Source organism: Canis lupus, chromosome 32 (assembly GCF_048164855.1).
Source record: "Canis lupus baileyi chromosome 32, mCanLup2.hap1, whole genome shotgun sequence".
NCBI lineage: Eukaryota > Metazoa > Chordata > Mammalia > Carnivora > Canidae > Canis > Canis lupus.
Window position 1 is genome coordinate 5563884 of NC_132869.1, and position 26517 is coordinate 5590400.

A 26517-nucleotide genomic window follows, 5' to 3' on the forward strand; every position below is an offset into this window, starting at 1 on the left:
AGAAAGCCACAGTTGGTGGACATAGCTCCTACCCAAATGGACACATCCCCTGTGCCTCTTTGATGGTGTATTTCTTACATTTACTTGTAGCATTTTCAGTGGCAGTGGGTTCAATCCTAACTTTCATCTTCCTCCTTGGTCAGCCCATCCCCCTGTCCCCAGCCCTCTAATTTGAGCCTCTAGCCTAACTATCACAGCCAAACCTTACTTCCAGGGGCACAGAATGAATGGAGCCCTGGAGACAAAGGAGAAACAGTGGCTTTACTGTGGCATTTTTTTTTTTTTTATAGGTGGCCTCCACTGTGAGCTAGCTCCCAGTTGTGATCCTCAACTCGTTAGGGTTGTTTCTTTTGTTGTTTATTTGAGTGGGGATTTGGGAAGAGCTCATAAACGGATTCCTAATTCAACCTCCCAAGTCAGAGATGTCATCGAAACTTAGGATAGGTGCTTAAAAATCACCCGCTTGAGTTTATATATAGGCCCAGTTAGTAGTTCGGTGCACCACATCTCATATGTCTTAGGCAGCTGAGGATTTATCTGTTCACAAGGGGCCTCTCTGTGCAAAGGAATATACCTCTTCCATTTCTTTCATAGACTTCTATTTGCCCACCCAAAGAGTAGACACACCCATCCACAATAGGCTTAATATTTTATTTCTCAAAAGTCCTAGCAACAGTGAGGGTCCATGTTTCTGTTTTTCATTTTCTTGTCTGTATTTGTATCTTGCCAGCAGACTTTCATGTCCTTCCTCTTCAGAAGGCTGTCCCTGGGCAGGAAGCTCAGGGAGAGCAGAGAAGAACATCCATGGCAAGTTGGGAGTTTCCTCCACGCTGCATGAATTAAATCTGCTCCTCTTCCATTTCACATAGCCTTTGTTCAGGTCCACCAACCTAGCTGTATGCAGTTGCATTCAAGTGGGAAACTGATTTTTTTTTCTATCTAGTCTCCCTAGAAACTATTTCTTAAGTGTTCCCTAATTCCATTAATAGACTGAACATGGGGGACGCCTGGGCGGCTCAGTGGTTAAATGCCTGCCTTTGGCCCAGGGCATGATCCTGGAGTCCCAGGATCGAATCCCAGGATCAAGTCCCACATCAGGCTCCCTGTAGGGAGCCTGCTTCTCTCTCTGCCTATGTCTCTGCCTCTCTCTCTCTCTGTGTCTCTCATGAATAAATAAATAAAACTTAAAAAAAAAAAAAAAAAAGACAACACGGGGGTAGGAGGAGTCTTTGAGCAATGCTGGAAAGTTAGGCTCTTTGTCACAGAGGAAGAGAGCAGACCAGCCTAGCATGTTAAAGGTCATTCTTTTAGATGGGTATCATTGATTGATTAGCTGGTTACTCGTTGTTTGCTTTTGAAAAGTAAGGGTGAGAGGAGCAGGTAACAGGATTTCAGGAAAGGATAGAATTACTCGCATTTCTAGGGCATTGAGTACAGCTCTATTCATCATTGTAGAGTTGAGTACAACTCTATTCATCATCTCAAAACTTTGAAAAATCTATCAAAATTTGGGAATATGAAAATTTAGAAAAAAGAATGATAATAAACTCCTATTTTTTTCCTCAAACAACAGAAAGAAAGACTGCGTCAGAAAGAAGCCAGCGTGACCACTAACTAACACAGAGCTATGTGAGAATGACGGCAGCAAGATGCATTTTCTTGCATGGTCCTTTGCAACATTAGTGCTGCAGAAAGTTCTTGAAAGATATATCACCAAATGTTTGTTTTGCTCATCTCTTCTGAGGTCATTGCAGGGAGCACCCCATGCCTTAAGGGAGTCCCTTGTTAAGGCACAGGAACAATGAGAAACTGTTTAAGAGAACATTGCAGGAATATTTGATTATTGTTTCTTATAGAGGTCCAAAGTCACTCCATTACAAGACCAGAAGAAATACCAAGATTTTCCAAATGGTTTTAAAAGTGGAGATTTGAAGCTTTCTAATACAAGCTTGATATATATAAACTTTTGACAGAAGAAAAGAAGGATCTTCTATGACAGTTGCCTTGAGAGAGTTCAAGCCTTGGTCTTTATGCCCTGCGGTGTGACTATTGATCTTAATTTTGATCCTGTTGCGGTGATATCCTAAAGCATCTTTCTCATCAAAAATGTTGAAACTTACCAAAACTATATTTTAAGCCATCCTAGACTATTTATTTTCCAAATGAGAGAAAGAGTTATTTTGTTGTCCTTGTTGTTGTTCATATTATGGAAAGGATGGAGATGGAATTATACATGGGTGGAGAGGGAACTAAATAGCCATAAATTCATCCTGAAGAAGAAATTACTAGACAGGAAGTTGACATCAACCAGTGAGCAAGACCTATTTCTTTGTTTTTATGCAAGTTCATTGTGGTTTCTTTGCCTGGCAAAATTCTGCACCCTAACCCCTGGAGAAACAGTGATACCCAAGCCACCACAGTTCTGGAGGTCAAAGTACCTGCTTGGGCAGGTGACCCAGTAACAGCACATTTCACATTTCAGACTGTTTATGAATGGGTAAGGCTGTGTTGGCATGCAGCCACGCCCTGCATTGTGTTCTGGGACTGTGCACATCCGTACACCTCCCACCACCTTCAGGAGGCAGTTTCCAAACAGGAGAGCAAATGCTACTGGTAGCCTTTCATCGTGACCTTGACTGATAGGCCTGTGACCTAAGGTGAAGCAAAAGTCTTAAACATTGAAAAAATTAAGAGCATAAAAAAGTTCTTTATGTCAAAATGAAAAGGTTATTACATTAATATTAAGCTTTGAGTGAAATATCACTCATAGACAGCTTTTTCTGATCCTGGGAGCCCATATGACCACTGCCCCTTGAATCACAAGGGAAACCATCATGGACTTTTCCCCTGACACTTTTTTCCTGAAGCTGTCTCTCTTCAAATCTGTCTTGTGAAAGGAAAAGAGAGCGGACTGGGGGTGAATTGAGAAGAGAATCAAAGACTATCCATTTTTGCCTTGAAGGGAAAGAGGTCCAAACCTTCTCCTTGAGTTGGTGGACAACAGTCTAGAGGTGTATAAGAACCTTAAAACCCTTCCTGATTGGGCTTCCATGTGTGGCCTTGCCCCTAACCCCAGCCTCTTCCCAGAACCTCTCAATTCACCAGGTGCCTGAGTGTCCACCCAGGACTGCCTGCCAATTATTAGCCCCCTCAGGGAACCCCTAATAGAGTCAGCTAATTAAAGCAGAACTGTATCCTAATATAATATAATCAGGATCAAATCAAATCTCAGAAGCCATATTTGTCCAGGTGCTAACCACCTTCTCTAATAATTCAAAATAAAGGAATATGGTAGCATAGTTGGGTTCTTCTTTTCCCATTCAACGTAAGAGATGAGACAAGCAAAACAAAAAAGCTGGTAAAGAACTGACATCACTAAAGGAAGTTGCTCAGGAGCAAGAAGCTTTCCATACTGTTTTCTTATGTTATTTGTCTTCATTTCCACCTAAGTATGAAGAAAACCGAAGAAATTCATCAATTTAAAACAAATTCCACTTACAGCCATCCTGTGCTCTGTGACAGTCCTTGCTCTGTGACATTCCTTCTTGTATTATCATGTGGGAGAAAAGTGCCTGTCTTGCCTATTCCTTGGGGATCAACTTTGAGCTCAGTGAAATCAACATGTGTTGAAATCCTCATTGGTCCCCACAGACTTGATGGGTGAGAGCAGCAGGTGGTTTCAGGGGGATCCCTGGTCCACTTCAGGTCTTTAAGAAGGATACTCCCAAGAAAATCACTGACAGTAAACAGGGCTGTCACTATGGCCTGCAAGAATATGCATGCTCTCAGGGAACCAGTGCTGAAGAATGAATGGAAATGTTTAGTGTGAAAGTTAGACAAATGCAGCCCACATAGGATTCCATCCACATGGACAGACTAGAAATTGGCAGTAAAATACCTGTTTCCAAAGACTATACTTTGCCTGCTCTATTGGGGAAACATGGTAATTTTATCCGACTAGTCAAATATAGTAAATTAGTGTATTAAGACACTAGGGTGGAATCTCCATTGTTCTTACCCAACTTGGATCCTGCAATGTGTATCTCAGTGCTGCCTCCCAAGTTCATACATTTACTGCAGTGTTGGCACAGCCTTTATTTCTAACACAAGTCAAGCTCAGTAGAAGTTCACAAGAGTTTGTTCAAGGTGGGCCATCTAAAACAACCTGGGGCCCCTTGAAAAAAATCCCTCTAAAATGCAATTGAGTTTATGTTAAATGCAACAGGTTTCTCCAAACTTGTCATGGAGAGGAAGTAAGTGTACCACTTAAGCAGCTTGAGCATGTTAGCCAAGCAGGGTTTGAGTAGCTCTTCTAAGAACAGCCCTCCCCAAACTAGAGGTAGAGTGGCCAGTATTGCTACTCTGTGTTTAACAAGACACTCACACCCACCTTTACTAACCAGACTCTGAAAAACCTTGACGTAGAAGCAACATCATCTCTTCTAGCCAAGAGTCATTCCTGAAGCATAGTTAGTTGGATAGCAATTTGGATTCTTGCATGAGTAACCTGCAATCGTCATCAAGCATACAAGTTATCATACATGACACTAAAGCATGATATAAACATGTTAGGTAAAAAGCATCAGGCCTGTGAGGTGTCAAAGATCAGGTTAGAAGATGGTGTGATATGTGGTTTTAACACAAAAATTAGCTTAACAGTGGGGGTGGGAAGGAGTCACAGAAAGAGAAAAGTGTGGCCAAACAGAAATAGATGATCATGATGATGATGGTCCTGCTGCCTTTTGAATCTTTGAGTTGACATGTCTCTTCAAATGCCCCCCCACAAGTATCTAGGAGTAATGGAAAAACAATTTCTGAAACCTGGGAAGTAGAATAAGGAAACCCAGCTGTGTGAGTACATCTTTAAATGACCTAGCCAAAACAAACTAGTGGTGTGGTTGAGGAATCAATTGTCAGACTGGGTGCTAGTCTTGTGTCCCCTCTTGCCCCCCAGTAAGCTACTGGGCCCACTTTAGGCACCTCTCTTTTTCCTAAGAACCATAAAGAAAGGCATTTCCTAAAGAAACACTTCATATGCTGCTGGTGGAGAAGCTGGAAAAACTGAAGGAAGGAGTAAAACTCTGGTGGGGGATTGGAAACCTCCTGCAAAATGTGCAAGTCATTGCCATGGTTCATTCAAGGACCAAGATTGGATGTAGCGGAAGAGTCGTGTTATTTTTGGTAAAGATTAGCCTGTTGGCTTGGGACTGTACATCTCTCTGTAGATTTTTTGTGTGCAGTGGGGGTATTTTCATTTTAATGATATTCTTGCTTTCTTGAATGTTACATTTTCTCATTTCTGTTTCTGTTTCTCTCTTGCCTGACATCATGGCCACAGATCATTGCACACAACATTGCCTGCCACAGTAGAGCCTAAGACAGTGCCTGGTCTGAGTATCGAGGGGAATCAGTAGTGCAGACCTATGGGTTCTTTTCCAGTAACCAAACTATAACCTTAACAGGGAAACTTCTTCATTCCCTGACCTCCTACATCAGGCTTATTTTGTGGTATTCTCCCCTCCCCAAATAAAGATAAAAACCAAGTTGGAGCTTTCTGTGTCAAGAAGAAAGAAGTCCAAAATGCATAGCTTTTTTTCCCCAAAAAATATCTGATCCAAATATCAAATATATCATTTTATAAAATAGTTAGATTCATGCATGATTTTCTTTCATTGTGCCTGTTCTAATCAGGAAAAAAAAAAGTGACCAAAAGCTAGAAGGGAAAGAAAAAAACATCAGTAGATTTGGTATTTCACAAATTAGTTTATTAGTTTCTAAACCACACCAAATGTGGACATACTGTGAAATCCAAAGTTATGGAAATCCTGAGCACAGAAAGATTGGAACAGCCGTGAGAGCTGATGAGTATGGACAAAGTAAGAGCTGTCTGTGGCCCATTTGAGACTTTAGCCTCAAACAGGAAATTTTTAGAGTGTGGATTTGAAAGAGTCAAGGATTTCCCTGAATAGTGTACTTTTTTTTAAAAGCCACATATATGGAGAAGTGGTGTGATATTGTGGAAGAAGTGGCCAGACCATTCCGCCATCCTTACTCTGGGTTCTCTTAAGAGCAGTTGATAAATGTGCAGAACATCTGGAAGGCCGTCAGAACTACATTTCACCTATTGTACCTTTAGGAATAATTCAGCTCAAGAAAGTGGACTGAATGAAGAAATGAACTTTCATTCATGTCAGCTACTTTGTCATCATGAAGAAATCAGCAACACAAGAGAAGGCTATGTTGCCAAAATAATAGTATTTAACATTTGCAAAGTTTGAATCGTTTTTAGCCTTGCCAAAATGCAAGTCATGTGTTGAATATGTTTCCGTCTTCTGGCTATAGAGAAAAACAATCCAGCTGCTTGGAATCTTCTCTATTATTGGTGCAAAAGTCACTTAAAGAAAAGCACCTTCAGAGATTGGCCTCAGCGTGGTGGTGGCTGCAGACTCACATCACAGTATTTATAACCCCGTTAGCAATTAAATCCAGGCATCGCTAGGCTCTTGTTACTCATAGCTGTATGTGAGCGAGAGGCCCATTTTGTGGCATTTCTGCACACCCATCAGTTGTTGACACCTTCTTAGAGTACTGAATGCTAGTTTCACAATTCTTTATTTCCCCTTCCAAGGAGTCGGCAATCTCCCAAACTCTCCCAAATGGATTCTTTGCTGGGAAGTAGTGAATTCAAGAGCATTTTAACATGCAGGGTTGAAGCCAGTTCGGTAGCCATATTCATGCCAAGACTCTTAATCAACGCTGTGATATGCACCTAGGATGTGGAAGTTCATGTACTTGACAATTTAATTGGAACTGTGAAGATATTAAAATGGCAGCTAGCTAACTACTCTCACAAAGCCCTTGTGCAGCTGTCCTCAAGTAGAGCTTCCTGGGTTCACTTCCCCCCACTCTCAACCAGCCCAGCCCAGTGATAACCAGTAACACACACAAAAAACACCTTTTTGTTTTCATTCTTCTCTGGTATGATGGTTCACTTCAGTCAGGAGCTCAAATGAACTCTGGACTTTATTGTATATACATCTATGAAGTACTTGTTCATGAACTTTGCCTGCATTCCATGATCTGGGGAAGACCAAGTTAATATCATTTTTTTATAGGAAAGTGGTAGCTAAAGCCATTAATTTATCCCTCTGCATTCCATCTATATGGTCATATGATTTTCTGTTTTTTAATCTTGTCTTAAGTGTACTAAGAAACCCCAGTCTGCCTCCTTTTCTAAAAGCTAATCCAAATACTTCTGGGAGCTATTTTTTTATGGTTTGTGTGAAATTTGAGAGCATTGGGCTAGGAAGATGCAAATGAGCCCATAGTTTCCAGCAGAAATTCACCTCCCAAGAATTTGGCGTTCTTCTCCATGGAATAAACAACTTCTACTATATTTAGGCTATTTTGTTGGCTGAGCATTTCCCTAAATTTTACCTGTGCAGACACCAAGGGGCTTTCTGTCTTTGAAACTTTAAGGAGGTCTTCTGAGAGAATGAATATTTCTCACTATTTTGGGAGCCCCCATCTTATACCTAGCATGGATTCATTCTTAGGCATGTATTCACTGTGGTTTGTCAACATCTTTGGCAAAATTGTGCTTCCTTTCATCATTGTTCTCTTCCAGAGCTTGCTTCTATTCTTTGTCTCATGAAACAAATGTGTTTTTGTTTATTCATCTGGGCCATCCTTCCAAAATGAAAGGCTAGTCCCATAGACATCTGAGTGTACAGGGAAATTACTCTCTACCTCCCCACAGTGTGGACAATAAACAGGAATGATCAACTCTCTGGGAACTCTTGGGGCAGATTTTGAATTCTAAGTTTCTATGAGAAGCATAAAAATGGGTATATAGCTTACAAAAATTGTACTACTCTCCAATAAGAGACTAGAAAGAGATTCAAAATCTTTACATCTTAAGTAGGTTTGAGCAAACTTTAAGTAGCTCCCCCCCCCCCCCCCGCTTTGTTTTTGGCAACTTATCCCTAGCTATAGTCTTACTTTTTTCTATCTGGCCACCAAGGCCTAAAGATGGTGGTTTCAGCCCCACCAGAACCGCATTCTGTATAATCCTCCAAAGACATCCATTTCCTTTGGAAACAAATCTGTAAATGAGAGGAAAGTAGTGCACTTCTTCTGTCTGTCCAGAGTGCCATACATAGGATTTTGGGGTCCACCAAAAGGATAGGTCTATACCAAATCATTAATTTTATAATTCTTCAATTTCTCAAGACACACATAATATGACCCTACTGTTAGCAAAATATATAATCTTCAAAGACAATAAGCATTAAAAAAAAAAAAGACTTCCCTTTTGAGAAGGAATCTAAAATACTCCTAAAATGGCAGAAACTTACAAAATTTGAAATTGAATAATTGTTTAGAGAAAACATGTCATTGATTCATCATAGTTTTTTCCTCTCATTGAGTTTTAATTCAGACTAGCGTGGGAAGCAGGGTGCCCCTGGATTTTGATTTAAGGGATCATACTTTGGCCTGGAAATTCAGCCCTGAGCTGTATGCCCAGAACCTAAGTGAAATCAGTCAGCATCCTAATAGGAATCAGGCCTAACAAGTTAAGTTACTTCAAGTCAGTTAGGGTTTAATTTTCTCAGTGACACCCTGGACCCCAGACGCTGCTTCCTAAAAGCAAGCATTTGATGCATTTGATCCACACAGTTACATCTCCCTACGGCCTTGGGAGATGGTAAGCAATGGATTGTGGGAGTACAGCATGAGACGGAGAGAAGGAAAATTTGAACACGGCCGGGGTGCAATGCTTTGCTGGTATAATGCACTGTTATGGGCCTGGTGGTTTTTGCCGTCTTCTATCATGGGCTCCAGGAATCTGTATTAGGCAAACAGGAGTGTTCAGTTTCTGGTATCGGTCCATGCCTGACAACGTGCTGGGAAAGCAGGTACCCTGGTGAGACTGGCCTGTGCTTGCTGAAATTATTCCATTACCTTTCAGATTCGTTCCCATGGGGCGGAGTGTGCATGCGCCTTCCTGTTTTCTCTGTGCCTGTCCCAAAGTCATTTTGGCAGCTAACTTCATTTCACTTTTCTTGCTTTAATACTTGCTCTTTGGCCTCCCCTTCCTTTACAGCCCACAGCTTTTTCGCTCACTTTATCTTTCTAGTTTCTCTAGGACCTAGCCTTTCTTAGCTCTTCCCCCCACGCAGCATGAAGCGCCATTCCTCAGCCCTTTGGACCGAGGCACTTTGCTGTCACCAAGTGAGACACAGTGCTGTGACTGCCTCCTGTTAATGTCAGCATCACCTCATCACTTAGGCAAAGAGGGAAAAATCCATAAAAGAGATGGAAAATGCATTTCTTTTTCATTTTATTCTCCTTTAAGAAGGTTGAAGGGAGGGTTCTAGTGCTTTTCAATTTCTCTTAGATTGTACTTTAAAACTGCCTAATTAGGGAGTTTGATAAATTAGAAATCAGTCCAGGTTCTCACCATCTACGATGCATAAGACTAAATTTTTGAATCTGAAGTAACTTTTTTGCACTGCTGAAGAAATTGATTTAATTCTGTGCAAATAGTTTGAATCACAGGCTTTTTATTGCCACCCCATTCTTACTACTACTCATGATCCAAACATCTACACGAATCTGGATCAGGATGTTGACAATTTGCGGTTATTTTCAGATCAACAGTAACTGATACACTCTTGAAAGTGCTTTAAAAAAAAGTGTAAGCATGTTCCTAAGTAGTTAATTTTTGGCCCTGGAAAAATCTTGGCTTTTCTGTTAAACATTAGATCAATCTGTAATATTAAAGGATTTTAAGCAATAACGAAGACAGTTTGAGAAATGAGAAGGCACTTTACAGACATGAAACCTTACATTACATGCTCTTGGACATTTTTTAATATAAGCTCATTGGATTCAGGTATTTTTTTCCCTTTAAATTTTTAAAAATATATGTTTCTAATTTGCATATTTAATTTTGTCAAAGCTGAGAAATGCTCATTAGTTGGATTTGTAAATGTCATTTGCAACCAAATGAAGTATTTATTTTTAAAAAAGGTGAAGGAACCAATATTGACTTGTACATAATGAAATGTGTGTGTCTATATATATATTTTTTTCCTCCTTGACACTATTTGGTCACCACATCAAGTGTATTTTTGTATATAATATATATTGGTTAGAAAATGTAGATTGTCTATTCAAAGAATTCTAGCTCTGTGATAGATTATATTTATCCTAATCTGTTGATACCTCTGTTAATTTGTTTTAAGAGAACTCTATTTTTTGCAATTTTCAGAGAACTGCATTCATGGCTTCCAATTGTAAATATGATGAGAATATTTTAATAAATCTTGGTTTCATGTCTGCCGGTGTGTGCTGCAGATTTGTTTTCAGGAGACACTCAGGACAGTCTCCCAACAGTGCTTTCCTGTGGAGGATGCCAGTCATCTGTGACATTCATTGCTGCTCAAGCACAGTGTTATTACTGAGTTGCAAGAGCTGGGTAATGGTAAGTCCATCCTGTTTCCTTCCTTCTCCCTCTTCCATCCCACCAACAGCGGACAATCTGGCTAGGTGCTGGAGGCCAACCAGCCAGGCATTGGCTCAGCTAGGCTGACAAAAACAATACTGCCTGAAGATAAATTGCCCAAAGTGGGGGCATACAGGCAGAACCATAAGTATTGGTGACTTCAAACTGGGAAACAGAACAGAAATGAAACTGTATTGTGTTCTAGCACTAAGCACAAGGTACAAAATTCTTTTCAAGCAATGATATGACACATGCAAATATTTATGAACAAGAACGGACTTTCAGCAAAACACTCTTCCATTTAAATAAAAGTGTGCTTGTGTTTTTTAAAATTTATTTACTCAGTGTTCCTGAATGCTATGCACTGTTAAGTTCTAGAAGTTTCCTGAAATATGTCCCAATTTATGCAGATACATTTAATGAACAGACACAGCTACTAACTGCGGAGACATTTCATCACTGGGAAATTTCTAAATCATAGAGTCATGGAGCTGCAAAAATCTTCAAACATCAGATGAAATCTCCTATTTCACAGAGTAAAACAAACTGAAGTCCAAGGGACTTGTTGAAAACTACAGTTAGTATTAGTGAACACATAAGACTAGAATCCAAATCTCTTGACCCTAAGGCCAAAGCCTTTCCCACTGCTTAACTCTTTCATCATGTTAAACTATTCTCCAATATGCAGGTCTCCCCTCCCCTGCAATCTGACAGTAAGAGTGTGCTTGTGAAACTTTTCATAGCCAAAATGGCATAATGTGAAGAAGCAATTACCTTTAATTTATACGGAAAATTATTTAAGCATTCCCAGACCCCAGAAATAACCTCTCTTAAATTTTTCTGATACCTCAGGACACATCTTACTAACTGATACACAAAATAAATCAAGATAAAGCACAGATGTTCACAGACACTGTTCAAAGCCGTAATGTCTTGATGCTGAGATGCTGAGTATAGGTCTGGGGAAGGAACTCGTAGGGGCCATTCTGCTGCTTGAATGCATGTTGCCTCTATAAGGCTCACTGTGAAACAATTGTGCATGCCATTTTTGCTTTCTGCCTTTTTTTTTTTATAAAAGCAAAATTCTTCTTCAGATTTCTTCTGAAGCAAAAACAAGTACTAAAGGGAAATAATGAACTTTCAGAAAGTGGGAGATACCTATACACCATTATGGAGAAATATTCTAGAACTGCTGTTTGAAGGAAAGGCTCTAAATTCTCCTACAGGTTTGTAGAAACCATTATTAAAGTGACATTTCAGGGGGACTTGAGTGTCTCAGTCAGTTAGGTGTCCAACTCAGCTCAGGTGATGATCTCAGGGTTGTGAGATGGAGCCTCATGTTGCGGGAGGGAAGGGCCCATGCTCAGCAGGGAGTCTGCTTGAGATGCTCTCTCTCTCTCTCCCCCTCTCCTTCTGCCCCTCCCCCTGCTCACTCTCTCTCTAAAATATATTTTTTTAATTTTTAAAGTTGTGTTCTGAATTAGAACACCTAGCAAAAGACAGAAGCCTGAGTATCAAGGAACCTAGGAAAAATATCAGTCCATCTTAGGAAGAATCTCCATTCTGGTTTAATCAAAATTTACTCTCCCTTGCTGAGGGATTACTGATAAATTTAGAGGTATATATATATTTTGGCCTATTCTTGAAGTAGTCCATGTATGCTGATGGTCCAACTAACAGGCCATAAATTTCTGAGGCTAAATATTCCACATCAGACTCTAGCTGCCCACTTTTATCTGCCTGTGATGTATTCATGGAAATAAAAGACTTGACAGTTGGCCTGCACTGTTGCTTTGGATGCCTTTTAAGTCCTCTCAAAGTAGATCTACTTCATGCAAATCATTGTATGATAATGAACAGTGAGAGAAGATAACTATATTATTTATCAACTGGTGCATTAAAAAGGCTCCCAAACAGTGGATTAAATCAAGAATGATCACTTCTTTTTCATGGTTTTTGTTAGTTTGGAAAGAGCTCAACTGGGCAGTTCTTACTTCAGAGTCTCATAAGATTGTAGGACTATGTCTGTTGGGTCCTCAGTCCTCTGAAAACTGGAAGGCTTGAGTGGGGCTGGAACTTACACTCACTCGACTGGCAGGTTGGTGCTGGCTCTAGGCTGGGAGACTCAGCATCTCTCTACAGGGCGGCTTGAGGGAGCTAAGGCAAAACATATAATGCCAAAGCCCAGAAGACACATCCAGTCACCTTCATGATAGTCTACTGGTTGAGGCATTTATAGAATTCTGCCCAGGTTGCAGGGGAAGGAAATTGGACTCCACGTCTTTTTTTAGACTCCACCTCTTGATAAAGGAATGTGAACACCATATTGTAAAAAGAGAATGTGATATGGGATATCTATTGGTACAACCACCTTTGAATAATCTGTCCAAGTAGCTTGCCCTATTCTTTCTATCTGGTCTTCCTCTTCCTTTTCTCATTCCTATTTTTGTTCAAAAACTAAACATCAGATTTCTTTTTCAGAGTCTTCCCTTCTCTTTTCCCCAAACCTTCCCTTTACCTGCATATCTGAGCACAGAAATACTTGTCTTGAAGAAAGTGAGATATGTCCAAACTGAGACTTTATAAACACTAATGGGGAAAAGAACTCAAAGGTAACCTTAAAATTTGACTCCTCAGTCATAAGCCTGCATTTTTTTGTCATGGCTAGGAGTGATGCTGATCCCCACTGAAGCTGTGTCTTGGAAGTAAGTAAATCAAATCATATTTTTTGGTGGCTGGAATAAAACTTTGACTATTACAATACTGTGTAGGTATTAATACAGTGGAATATTATTCAGCCTAAACAGGAAGGAAATTCTGACCCATGCTACAACTTGTATGAGCCTAGAAGACATGACACTCAATGAAATAACCCAGTCACAAAAGAACAAATGTTGTTTGATTTCATTTTACAAGAAATTAATATCCAAGTCAAATTCATAGAGGTAGAAAACAGAATGATGAGGGCACGTGGGTTGGTTCCATGGCTGCCTTCAGCTTAGGTCATGATCCTGGGGTCCTGGGATGCAGCCCCACATCAGGCTCTCTGCTTAGCAGAGAGTCTGCTTCTCCATCTCCCTCTGTTGCTCCTCCTATGTGTTTCTCTCTCTCTCTCTCTCTCTCTCTCTCTCTGTCAAATAAATAAATTGTCAAAAAAAAAAAAAGAGAGAGAGAGAGAGAGAAAGAAGAAAGTAGAATGATGGTTTCCAGGAGCTAGAGGGAAGAAGGAATGGAGTTGTTTAATGGGTATGGAGTTTTAGTTTGGGAAGCTGGAAACATTCTGGAGATGAATGGTGATGATGGTCACATAGCAATGTGAATGTAGGGGATCCCTGGGTGGCGCAGCGGTTTGGCGCCTGCCTTTGGCTCAGGGCGTGATCCTGGAGACCCGGGATCAAATCCCACATCGGGCTCCTGGTGCATGGAGCCTGCTTCTCCCTCTGCCTATGTCTCTGCCTCTCTGTGTGTGTGTGTGTGTGTGTGTGTGTGTGTGTGACTATCATAAAAAAAAATGTGAATGTATTTAATGTATAAAACTGTACACTTAAAAGTGGTTAAAATCATAAACTATATATATTTTACCATGATTTTTTAAAGTATGTATGTATTAAGAGCTTTCTATAGGCCAGGTGCTACATGAAGCATTGTATATGCATTATTTGCTCAATCCTCATAATTAATATGAGGTAAAGATTACTACTATCCCCATTTTGCAAATAAGAAAACTTTTATGCAATGCTTAGGTAAGTTGATAGCTTTCCCATGCAATTGGTAAGGGGAGAAACCAAAATTCAGATACTCCAAAGAAACACTCTCAGCCACTATTTTATTTCTAAGATCACAGAAATAAAATTAGCTGATCCAGGGAATATGGGGATAGATAGATAGACCTCAACACATTGGTGGTCTTACAATCTTACTTTTGAGATGTCAAAAACATTGTCCTTCTAACAAGATCCTTCTTTTTCACAAAATACTACCTTTCCAAATCTTAGTGTAGTTTTTATCAAATATCTAGCACAAGAGTATTGAAGCTACCAACACTTTGTAAAAGCCAAAGAAACTAACAGAATGGGGCTGTGTGTGTGTGTATCATTTAAGGAACAGCTAATATGCAACTTCCAGAATTTTCTTCTTTCTGTGGATGAGATGAAGTAGAGTATAACACCATGCAAAAATGAGTAGGAATTGGTGAGAACCAAATGAGGAATGCAGTGAGAGGAAAAGAAGCACCCACCTAATCTACCTGTGAGTAATTATCCTGAACTAACCTCATAATCAATCTGGAAATATATCTGACAAGGTAAAACAATATCTTATCAACAAAAAGAATGTTTAAACATTCGTGTAGTGCTAGAACTTCCCAGAGCCTTCTACCAATATTGTGGCATGTCCATTGCTTGATTTGAGGCCAAATTGAGACCCATTTGGACCTCATTTAGAGTCATTTTGAAGTTATTTGCTGCTGAAATTAAATCCTCCTGTTGGAAGAGTATTTTATTGCTAGTGAAGGAATCACAAATGATTAGATAGTTCTCAGTGTTCTCATGCTGGCCAGAACTAGAAGTAGAAAATTCCTTCAAGAAAGAACATACCCTCCCTCATCCTCCAAGTTCTAGAAAACATCAAGAGTTACCAAATTGTCCAATACCTTGCCTTATCTTCCAAGATTTCCTTCCTAGATCCTAATACCAGAATGGTTTGGCCATCTTTGAGAAACTATTGCACTTAGGGGGATTTATTCCACAGAAGAAAAAAGTGGAGCTAAGAAGAAGAGAAAGGGTGCAAATCTAAAAAATTAGGCACTTATATTCTTTAGCCTCTACTTCTGGTTTTGTGTGACAGGTAAGACCCACCAGGGTCTCCTGGTGGCCACCTCACAGCTCTCCAAAGAGTACCTTTCTGATATGAGTCCTTCTTCTCACTGGATTCCCACCTAAGACTCAATGGTAACTTAGAGAAATATGGGCTTCTGAAATATACATTTTAAATACATGCCCTAAAAAGAAAAGTCATGACCCTAAGAGAACTGTAGGAATAGCAAAATATAAGAAAAAAAGTTACAGACTTAGAGGTTATAGCAAAATATAAGAAAAAAAAGTTACAGACTTAGAGGGTAGAGCCAATCTAATATCCCAGTTTGGCCACTTATTATCCTGGTGATTTGAAGCAAATTACAGCACACTAAACCACTGATTCCTCATTAAAAATGGAGATTAAAAAAAGATCTTAAGTAGATTCCATAAGGTTGTCAAGGGTAAAAAAGAAATAATGCAGAAATTCCTAACATAAAACAATAAATGTCATTTCTTTCTCTCATATAGGAACAGTCAGTATTGCTTGGGATCATCCCCTCTTGGTCACAATGGGAAAGTGTTGTCAATATCCTCAATCCAAGCCTTGTCACTTTATTACCTGGTTTGCATGTGAGTTGGTTCACTCTGGCTCTTATTCATTTAGAGGTGGCTTTTTTCTTTTCAGTTCCAGTTATTCCGTGACAATGTATTATTTATACAAACTACTACACTTCAATTTCCACAACTGTTTGGACTAGATGATTTTTAGGACCCCTGATTTCTCTGTGAGTAGCTATTCTAGAAATCGCCCCTAATCTCATACAATATACCAAGCAGGAAACACACCATGAATAAAAAATGGAAGAGCACTTGCAGTCGGTACATATTAATATTTGAGCTTGGGCCACTGAAGTTTAAAGTTGAAGATTGTTCACTAGACATTTGTCTTGAAGAATGTCTTAATAGCAAAAATAACCCTGGCATGGCAAAGGAAAAGAGAAAGCCTCTACCAAGTGGCAGAATGGCCCATGTGAGAGGCAGGCAGTTTAGATAGAATCCCTACATCCATAGTTGCAGATAAGTCATAGGATATGACAGGATGTTCTCCTGCTGTCACAAACAGCAGGAATGTGTATACATATATGTCTCTCTGTCAGATTTTGGATCTAGTTTTTACTGTAGACAACTAGAAAAACAAGATCATTTTTTTAACATCATTTTTTTAATTCCTTTGAAAGACTGGAAAAATCCTTGCAAAGTAAAAATTACTGAATAAGAGGTTAAGACGGGTTCTCAAGTACCAACAGGCATTTGACAATATCTGAAGACATTTTTTAATTATCAGAACTGGGAAGAGGTACTCTTGATATCTAGTAGGAAGAGTCTGAGAGACTATTAAACATCCTGTAAGGCATAGGACATCCCCACAATAAAGAATTATCCAGCTTGAAATGTAAGTAGAGCCAAGATAAGGTGGTATCACCTTGCTAGGGCTCTTAGAAACAACAGAAAAAATTTCTGGAAACATACACACATTATTTCTGGGGGAATATAATATTCTAGATCTGTAGAAACAAACAAACCAGTTTTTCCAGTAAAATGTCACACAATCAAAGACAAACAAGCATATGAAAAGCCAACAGTCATGAATGAGAATCAGTAGTGGCAATGCTCAATAAAAGCAAATAGGCTCCAAATATTAGAACTATGGGCTTACTATGTTCAAGGAGTAAAAATTAAAAATTGGAAATTTCGGCAAAGAAATGAAAATCACAAAAAATTACAGAGTAGATTTGAGAGAAAGAAAAATTCTAGAAATGAAGTATACAATAATCCCAATTAATAATGCAATGGATGGATGCGTGTCACAGCACATTAGAAATAATTTAACAGAGAATTGGAAAACTGAGAGACACATCAGAAGAAAATATCCAAAATGAAATTCAGACACATGAAACACTGAAGAGAAGGGAAGAAAAGTCAATGACCTGGTGAGATCAAAGGTCATAAAACAATAGCACAGTTAATGACAGTTTTCCAAAACTAAAGACAGACATGAATCAACAGATTCAAGAAATAGTAAGAAACTGCTACAGTGTAAATGAAAAGCAATTCCCTCCTAGACACACCATAACTAAACTTAAGAAAGGCAAAAATAAAACCATCCAGAGAAAAAAGATATTAAAATTAAAGGGTCATTATAGTATAATGGTAAATTTAAACTCACCTGAGTAATTCAGCCATTACATAGCAAGTAAATGAACCCCAAATAAAAGGCAAATTCTGAGAATTTGAGGGGGGAAAAACAGTCTTTTAGCTACTGACAAAAAAAATATAAGGATCCAAAGTGGATGAAAGGGAAAGGATGGAAAAGTATACAGTTTCATCATCTAAAATAGCAAATTGACAGCTGATTGCTCAAATGAAACAAAGAATCCCCAGAGATAGGACACGGGTTGTTCAGTATTCAAACAACACACAAAAGGGAATTTGTTACTAGAAGCCATGCCCTAAGATCGGTATGAGTATGTTAACATCATTTAAAAGACACTTTAAGGCAAAAAGCATTACTGTGGATTCACAGGGACACTCCCCAAAGAGAAAAGGCATAACCTACAAAAAAAAAAAATAATAATAATAAAACAATTTGAAAGCTTATTCCCCTCATGATATAGCCTCAGAATATTTCAAGGAAAAAGGGTACCATACAGAGAAATAGATTCACAAACATTGTGGGAATAACTGATAGAACACACAGAAGAAAACAGAGATTTGAATGGCATGATTAAGAAATAGACCTAATTGGGGAGACCTGGGTGGCTCAGCGGTTGAACATCTGCCTTTGGCTCAGGTCGTGATCCTGGAGTCCCAGAATCGAGTCCCACATCGGGCTCCCTGCAGGGAGCCTGCTTCTCCCTCTGCCTGTGTCTCTGTGTCTCTCATGAATAAATAAATAACATACTTTTTTAAAAAGAAATAGACCTAATTGATGTATATTAGAACACAGCACCCAACAACTCTTTAAACAGGTACAAAGCATTTTCAAAACTTTATCATGTGTTGGGCCATAAAGCAAGTCTCAACAAATTTAAAGGAATTGAATCCATTGAATATGCTCTGTGAAAATAATGCAATTAAACTAAAAAAAAAAAGAAACTTTTTTAATCTGGAAAATGTATATGTTTATGGAAATTAAGAAATTCACTTCTAAAATATCTAGTGGGTAAAAAGAAATCACAATAAAATTTAGAAAATATTTTGAGCTGAATGATAATATTCATGAAGAAACTTGTGGAATGTAGCAAAATCAGTGTTTAAAAGGAAAGCTATAAACTTAAATTCATAAACGGGAAAGATGAGTAAGTCCTAATGAGTTAATATCCATCTCAAGAAATTAGAAAAATAATGATGAATAAAACCAAAAGAACATAAAAGGGAGAGAAAAATTAAAATTGGATTAGCAAAGCCGGAAGATGATTATTTAAAAAGTCTAACAAACTTCTTAAAACTTTGACAAGGCTGACTCAAATCAGAGACAGAGAGAGAGAGACAAATAATTAATATAAAAAACAAGAGAAGGAACCTCACTACAGAGGCTGGAGAAGGTAAAAAGATAATATTATTTATTATTTAAAAACTATCTACTGATATATTTTAAAACCTTGAAAAAAAAATAAAACCTTGATAAAATGAAAAAACTCAGGGGCACCTGGGTGGCTCAGCAGTTGAGCCTTCGGCTCAGGGCGTGATCCTGGGGTTCCGGGATTGAGTCCTGCACTGGGCTCCCTGCATGGAGCCTGCTTCTCCCTCTGCCTGTGCCTGCCTCTCTCTCTGTGTGTCTCTCATGAATAAATAAATACAATCTTTTTTTAAAAAAATGAAAAAATATCCAAGTAGCCAAAACTAACAAACAAGAAACAGAATATCTGAATATTATTAAAATATTAAAGAAATTGGACATAATTGAAACTCTAAACCACTGCCTTCAGCAGCAAAATTGATCAATAATTTAAGGAGAAAACACTGATATTACATGCTCTAACAGGGAATAAAAAGGTAGATGACCAAATGAATTTGATCTAATGAAGACATATAATAATGGAAAAGTATAGGTTAACTCAGTCAGAACCCTAGATCTAAAAGCCCTAAACAAAATATTAGCAACCTGAATTCAACTAATGTACAAAGGATAATATACCATGACGAAATTAGGTTTGTTATTCCAAGAATGTTTTGACTATTTAATATTGGATAATCAAGCAATTTAATCAATCACAGTAGCAGAATAGAGAAAAATGATCATCTCATTTGCTGAAATGCACATATTAAATATGAAATGCATATATTAATAATGGAAAAAAGATAACACTTTTAACTAGAATACAATAGAACTTCCTAAATCTGATAAAGATGTGTGTGTGTGTGTGTGTGTGTGTGTGTGTACACCTAAGCAAGCACTATACATAATGATAAAACAGTAAAATGCTTTTCCTCTGAAATTGAGAACAAGATAAAAATGCTACTACCATCACCAATCAGGTTTATACTGGATAAAAGCGCTAAGCAGTGCATTCATGTAAGAAATTTATTTTTTTACATAAAAATGTAAAAATTGCTGAGGCGCCTGGATGGCACAGTTAGTTAAGCTTCTGACTCTTGGTTTCAGCTCAGGTCATGGTCTCCAGGTGGTGAGATCGAGCACCACCCTCCACCTCCATCTCACCTCCCTATCCCTACCCCGCTCCACACTCAGTCCCAAGTCTGCTTAATTTTCCCTTTTCCTCTCCCCCTGCCTCTTCCCCCACTCTGCTTTCTCTCTTTCTCAAATAAATAGATAAATCTTTCATAAAAATGTAAAAACTGTAGGAATTAGAAAGGAATATATAAAACTTACTATTTACAGATACCATTCTATACATATGTGATCTAAAATAACCTGTAGGCAAATTATTAGAATTGATAAATATATAAAAGAGCTGTTGGACACAACACAAGGCATATTTTATATAAAACTTGTTGATACACACACACACACACACACACTTTTTAAAATTTTGCAAAATACCAAGTACCAAAGAACAAATATAGCAAAATATGTGCACAACATCCACACAAGAGATTATAAATCACTATTATGGGTAAAGACCTCAAATAGAGAAATACATAAGCATATTTATGCACTGAGTATTTCAGGGTGTTAATTCACTCCTCACTGATAAATAGATTCAGTGCAATCCCATCTAAAATCCCAACAGATCTCACTGTGAAACCTGACAAGCTGATTCTAGTATTTGAATGTAAAGGCCAAGAGTCAAGAAGAGCCAACACACTTTTGAAAAGGGGAATAAGGTAAAAAAAAATTTTTAAGTGTTCTACAGGATATCAAAAGCATTTTTTGAAACTATCAACATGATAGCAGTGTGGTTTAGTGCAAGGATAGGCAGACAAATGAATAGACAAGAGAGCCCCCAGCACTGACTCTTATACGAACACGTGATCTAGGACACAACTCTGCGGCACCCCAGAGAAGTAAGGAAAGGACGTTTGCAAGAAGAGGTGCTTACATAATGGGATGTTTATACAGGAAAAATAAAACTCCGCCTCTTTGCTGATATTATACACCAGTATGAGTCCAGGTGCTTTGCAGATCTAAATATGAAAAGCTAAGGAATCAGGCTTTTATAAGACTATCTTTGTGATTTGGAAAAGGGGAAGATTTTTAAACAATACACAAAGAATCACCAAACTAATGATTGATAGATTTTACTACATTAAAACTAAGAGCTTCTCTTCATCAAACAAAAATATCTTTAAGGCACAGTCTGATAAAAGATATATGCAATATGTGTTTTTGACAAAGGATTCTTGTTCGTGTATATAAAGAACTCCTACAGGGGCACCTGGGTGGCTCAGTCGGCTGGGCGTCTGTCTGCAGCTCGAGTCATGGTCTGCAGGTCCTGGGATGGAGCCCTGCGTTGGGCTCCCTCCTTCGTGGGGAGTCTGCTTCTCCCGCTCCCTCTGCCCCTCGCCCCCTCCCCAGCTCATGCCCCCCCCCCCGCCTCTCTCGCTGTCGCTCTAACTCTTTCAAATAAATAAAAATATTTTCTTAAAAAATTAAAAAATCCCTATAAATTCATATGAAAAGACCCCAAATAGTACAATTTAAAAATCAACAAGAAACCAGACAGAAGAGGACAGAAGAGGATACTCAGGTGGCCAGTACATTTTAAAAAGTTGCTCAGTCTCATTACTGGGTCAGGGGAGTCCAAATTAAAATTATGAGATATCACGGTGATTTAATATACCCACCAGAACGGCTAAAATTAAAAAGACGGCCACTACCCAGTGTTGGTCAGCATGCAAAGCAAGGAAACTCTCTTATGCAGTTGGAGATAACGTAAATTGAGACAGCTACTTTAGAAAAAGTTTCTCGTTACCTGCTACAGCTGAGCGAACACACACTTTAGGACCTAGCAATTTCACTCTTAGGTAAGCAAATGCTCCACAGAAGTGCCTCCACTTTTTATCGCGTCCTGGCCTTTGGGCTAAGATCAAGTGTAGAAATGCATGCGCCTTTGCACAAAGATGCACACCCAGCAGTGTCTGTGGCACCCTTATTCGTAGCCATCAAGATGGGAAACAACTCACATTTTCTTCAAGAGTGGAACAGGTAAATCGTGACACATATTTGCACATTAGAATATTATGTAGCAGTGAGACTGAATGAGAGCTACAAATAACTGTGTGGATAAGTCACAAACAAGACTGAAAAAACCTTGCACATAGAATAATATGCTGTGTGCTTCCACTTATATAAAGTTCCAAAACGAGTGAAATAAACCATCACGTTTATATATGCAAACTGAGGTGATGAAACAATAAAGAGAAGGGACCATCAAAAAATAAGTTGGAGGGCACGACTGCATAATTGATAGGCCCAGTACAAAACTAAAATATAGGGTCTCCTCTTCACAGGTTGTCAAGAACTTCAAAACAGTGACAGAACAACATTAAAACAAATGTGGAGCCCTCCTAAGCATGGGATCCTAAGCACGCCCATGAGGCCACCCCAGGGAGGGCATACGAAAGGCCTCCAAGGTGCTGGCCATGTAACAGTCTTAGTTTTCCAATAATTCAATCACCTTAACTGTGTATTTTTTTTTTTTTTTGTATATGTATGTTAAAGCATGGTAAAGAAAAGAGATCTTTAGGGCCCCTGGGTGGCTCAGTGTTTGAGTGGCTGCCTTTGGCTCAGGGTGTGATCCCAGGGTCCCTGGGATCGAGTCCCACATCAGGCTCCCCGCAGGGAGCCTTCGCCGTCGGCCCCGCCGCCTCCGCGGGAAGTGCCCACAGGGCTGCGCCCCCCGCCCCCCGCCCCCGGAGGGGACCGGCTCGGCCAGATGCTGCCTCCGAAGACCCTGCCCCCCCCGCCCCCCCCGAGTGACCCGGCCGGGTTCTCCTGATCCAGAGGGAGGCGGGAAGGGGCCAGGGCCCCCGAGGTCACGGGCGCACAGTGAAGACACCCGGGGACTTGAACCCCTTCCCTGCCAGGCCGGCCGACGTCCCGGGGCGGCTGCGCAGGATTCGAGCCCCGGTTCCCTCCGCGCCAACCGCAGGACACAGCCCAGGGCCCTTTCGCTCTTCCCGCGGGTGAGGTCGGCCTCGGACGTTGCGCCTCCACCGGTAACAGGACCGTGGTCAAGGGCGGGAAGAAGGCGGACCGGGCGAAGGCCAGACCAGACAGGGTGTGGACAAGGAAGACTCTGATGTCGGTTCCTGCGTTTAACCGGGTTTTTCTGCTTTGACGCTTTCCTCAATGTGCACGTGTAAATCCGGCCAGGCCCAGGGATGGAAAACCTCATTTTGGAGCAAAACAACTAGAAGTGGAAAAGCTGTTGCCCCTGAATTGTCTTTGTTTCCTGGAGAAAAACGTACACGAGCCTCTGCCCAGCACTTCTCAAAAAGCTACTGGCATTTTTTTGGCCTCCATTGAGCTTCCCCGGTTGCCTATATATAGCCCTGTCTTGTGTAAAGGATTTAAAAAGCATTAGGATGCAGAAATCAAAGAGACAATAAATTTAAAACCAATCTTATTGTCTGCAGCCTAAAGTGTTATTCAGATCAAAGGGGAGGGGACATCTGGCTTCTGGCTTGCTGCAAAAGGCAGATCACGTTACCTACATTGCAATCACTAGATTCATCCACTCTCTCAATTTTGGGGTCCAGAGAATAAGGCTTTTTTAGCTCCCAGCGAACCATACATGGTAGGTGAATCCATCAGACTTCCCCATACTTTTGAAATAAAACAAGCTCCACAGGATCATATAAACATGTACTCAGGAGCTCTACCCCAGGCCTCTGGTCCTGTGTGAGGCCTTGGAGAGCTCAAAGCCGTAGCCAGGTTGTCACCACTCTTCTCTACCCCCACCTCCAAAGCCAGAACTTTCTGATTTGCGAACCCAGCTTCATAATCGAGGATGCTCATCCATATGTGACTATTTGAATCTGTTTGGCCCAAATCACAGTTTGGAGCTGAGTCACAGGACAGTTAGTCGAAAACTTCTGTGCTGCTTTTCCTCCATTTTGGTTATAAAAGCGTAGACTTGTCTTACTACAAATTTTTCATAATAATGGCTTTGAAAGAAGGCCCAATTGTGCTCTTTGTCTAGCAATTTACTTAGTGTCTGTACAAATTCTGTACATGAGCCAGTTCTACATTATGTGGATAAGATCTCCCTCGTAGCCCAGATGAGGGAAGTACAGCAATTGACGGGCCATGAATACACCATTACAGGCCCAAACCAGGAGGTCTTTGGTCAGTGTGTAGCTCCGATTTCATTGGTTCTCGGGAGCAAGTAGCACAAGCACAGGATATGGTTTTGGTGTGGCTTGTTTTGGTTTTCAGAGCGTTTCAGAGGGGAACAAAGAAGGAAGCTCCACATTTAAAAACACCTTCCAGTAACTCGGTGTCTCCACACACCTCTCTCTTTCCTTAGCAGGTTCTCACCCCCAAAGGTCTAGAGAGGAATGCAGAAAACGGCAGCATGAATTGTGTTGAGGGACGTCACATACAGCTCCCGGCGGCATTCTTCAATTACTGATGTGGTTCACTCGCTTTCCAATAAAACGGGGAAGGTTCCAAAATGACGGACAATGAGGGATCCCCAGAAATTACTTGACATTGCTCAGCCCCACTCGTGTATTTCTGTTCCACCACAATTTTCTTTTACCGACTCTAGATTCCTCCCTGCGTTAAGAGCCTTCTGAAAACTTGCAAAACAAACGAAACTTTTCTGTCTTATCACCTAAGCCTTCTCTTCTCACCCATTCTCACCTACCCCATCTTTCAGGAGAAAGGGTCTCTGCCAACCAAGTGTTAGAAAATCTCCAAGAGATTTAGCATGATCCTAGCTTGATAATCTTCTCCAAGAGACATGATTCTCTTCCATAATCTTACTTTGTATTTCACTAAGAATGCCATTTTGTTGCTGATGAAAGACTCTCATTCAAAATACAAAGAATCTTTGGTGAGAGGTAAGAATGAGTGGGGAAATTTTAATTTTTGTACATAACAGCATCTCAGAGTAAAGGATATTTGAGGGTCTTCAGTTTCTGGAGGGAATTGGAATTAAGATTTTTTGATGTAGCATCTCATCAACATCAATGGCTCTTCAATTCCATTTTTTCTGACACATTAGTTGACATAAATGTTATATCAGTCTCAGGTGTACAACACAGTGACTCAGCAATTCTGAACATTATACAGTACTCACCACGATGAACGTAGTCACCATGTGTCACCATGCAGCATGATTACAATATTATTGACTATATTCCCTCAACGTTCTTTTCATCTCCATGACCTATTTATTTTATAACTAGAAGTCTGTGCCTCTTAATCCCCTTCACCTATTTCTCTCCTATCCTCATCCCCTCCTCCAGCAACCACCAGTTTTCTGTATTTATGAGTCCGTTTCTGTTTTTTGTTTGTTTCTTCATTGTTCTGTTTTTTAGATTCCACGTGTAAGTGAAATCATATGATATTGTGTTTCTCATTTCACTCAGCGTAATATCCTGTAGGCCCATCCATATTGTTGCAAGTAGCAAGACTTTATTCTTTTTTTTTTTTTATGGCTGAGAGATATTCCATTGTAATTATAACCACATCTTTATCCATTGACCATATCGATGGACCCTTGGGTGGCTTTCATATTTTGACTATATTTGTAAATAAGGCCGCAATAAACATAGGGGTGCATGGATCTTTTTGAATTAGTGTTTTTGTTTTCTTTGGGTAAATACCCAGGAGTGGAATTACTGGCCTTAATTATGTTTTGCGAGTAATGCCCAGTTTGCTTTGAATCCTGGGTGAGCCTCAGAAGTGAAATTTTGCTATAAGTCTAGATTCCAGTTCTGACAGCGTGTCTGAAAAGAAAGTGAAGAATTGAAATGTTTTGTAAAATATAGAGGGGAGAGACTAACAAGGAAGAACCTTCTAACCCTTCCAGCCATGCTATGAACACCTGGAAAGGTGCATTTTCAGTGTTAAGTATCAGGAAAAGAAAACTAAATACCATTATCTTCTTTTACACCAACGTCTATTCTTTTTCTTGTTTTTCCTTTACAAACACAGCCCCTCTCTCTGGGGCTCACTGGCATATCCCATAAACTTTTCTGGATGCCTTCTGGCTGTCAAAACCACCTGAGAGGTGGGGCTATGCATATCCTAACTACTACCCACTAAAAGAAAGACTTAATGCTTCTCTTAATTATGTTGTTGAGAACATAAACTAGCCTACAACTCTGAAAGGACCCAGGAGTGCCTCCAAACAGGCTTTGTTCATTATGACAGGTCTATGTATTTATTGTGGATACAATGACAAAAATGTTATGTCTTCCCCCATTAGGGAGCCGAGGTTTTACTTTGATAGACATATAACTTTTCTCAGATTTCTGAAAAGTAGACCTTTCTTTCTACCCCTGCCCTCTCCCATGCCTCCAGAAAGCACATCAATAAAGCCAAACTTTGGCAGAAAAGGAAAAATGTAGAGCAGAAATGAATGTCTAATAATTGAAAGCATCGTGGACCTTATTACGGTTTATTGCCTTATTCTAGGGGTCGGATGAGCACACTGTAAAGAGTGTGGCACTAAATTTATTAGCATGGTTATCATATTTCAGACAAGACATAAAACTGAGGGGACCCACTTC

At 39.8% G+C, this 26517-nt stretch overlaps 1 protein-coding gene across 21 annotated transcripts in view; it reads left to right on the plus strand.

Moving 5' to 3' along the window:
• Positions 1–26517, plus strand: part of FMN1 (formin 1) — a 433864-nt gene that overhangs the window by 401954 nt on the left and 5393 nt on the right. For 6 of the 21 annotated variants that reach the window (XM_072808314.1, XM_072808317.1, XM_072808312.1 and 3 more), the window contains one exon: positions 10277–10489. In XM_072808314.1, the coding sequence (XP_072664415.1) occupies positions 10277–10489 (213 nt within the window). Of the gene's footprint in view, positions 1–1573; positions 10580–11604; positions 12960–12991; positions 13142–13178; positions 13216–14611; positions 14759–15834; positions 15937–26517 lie in introns of those variants that run through there. The other 15 variants (XR_012022362.1, XR_012022363.1, XR_012022361.1 and 12 more) reach the window with 15 other exon arrangements.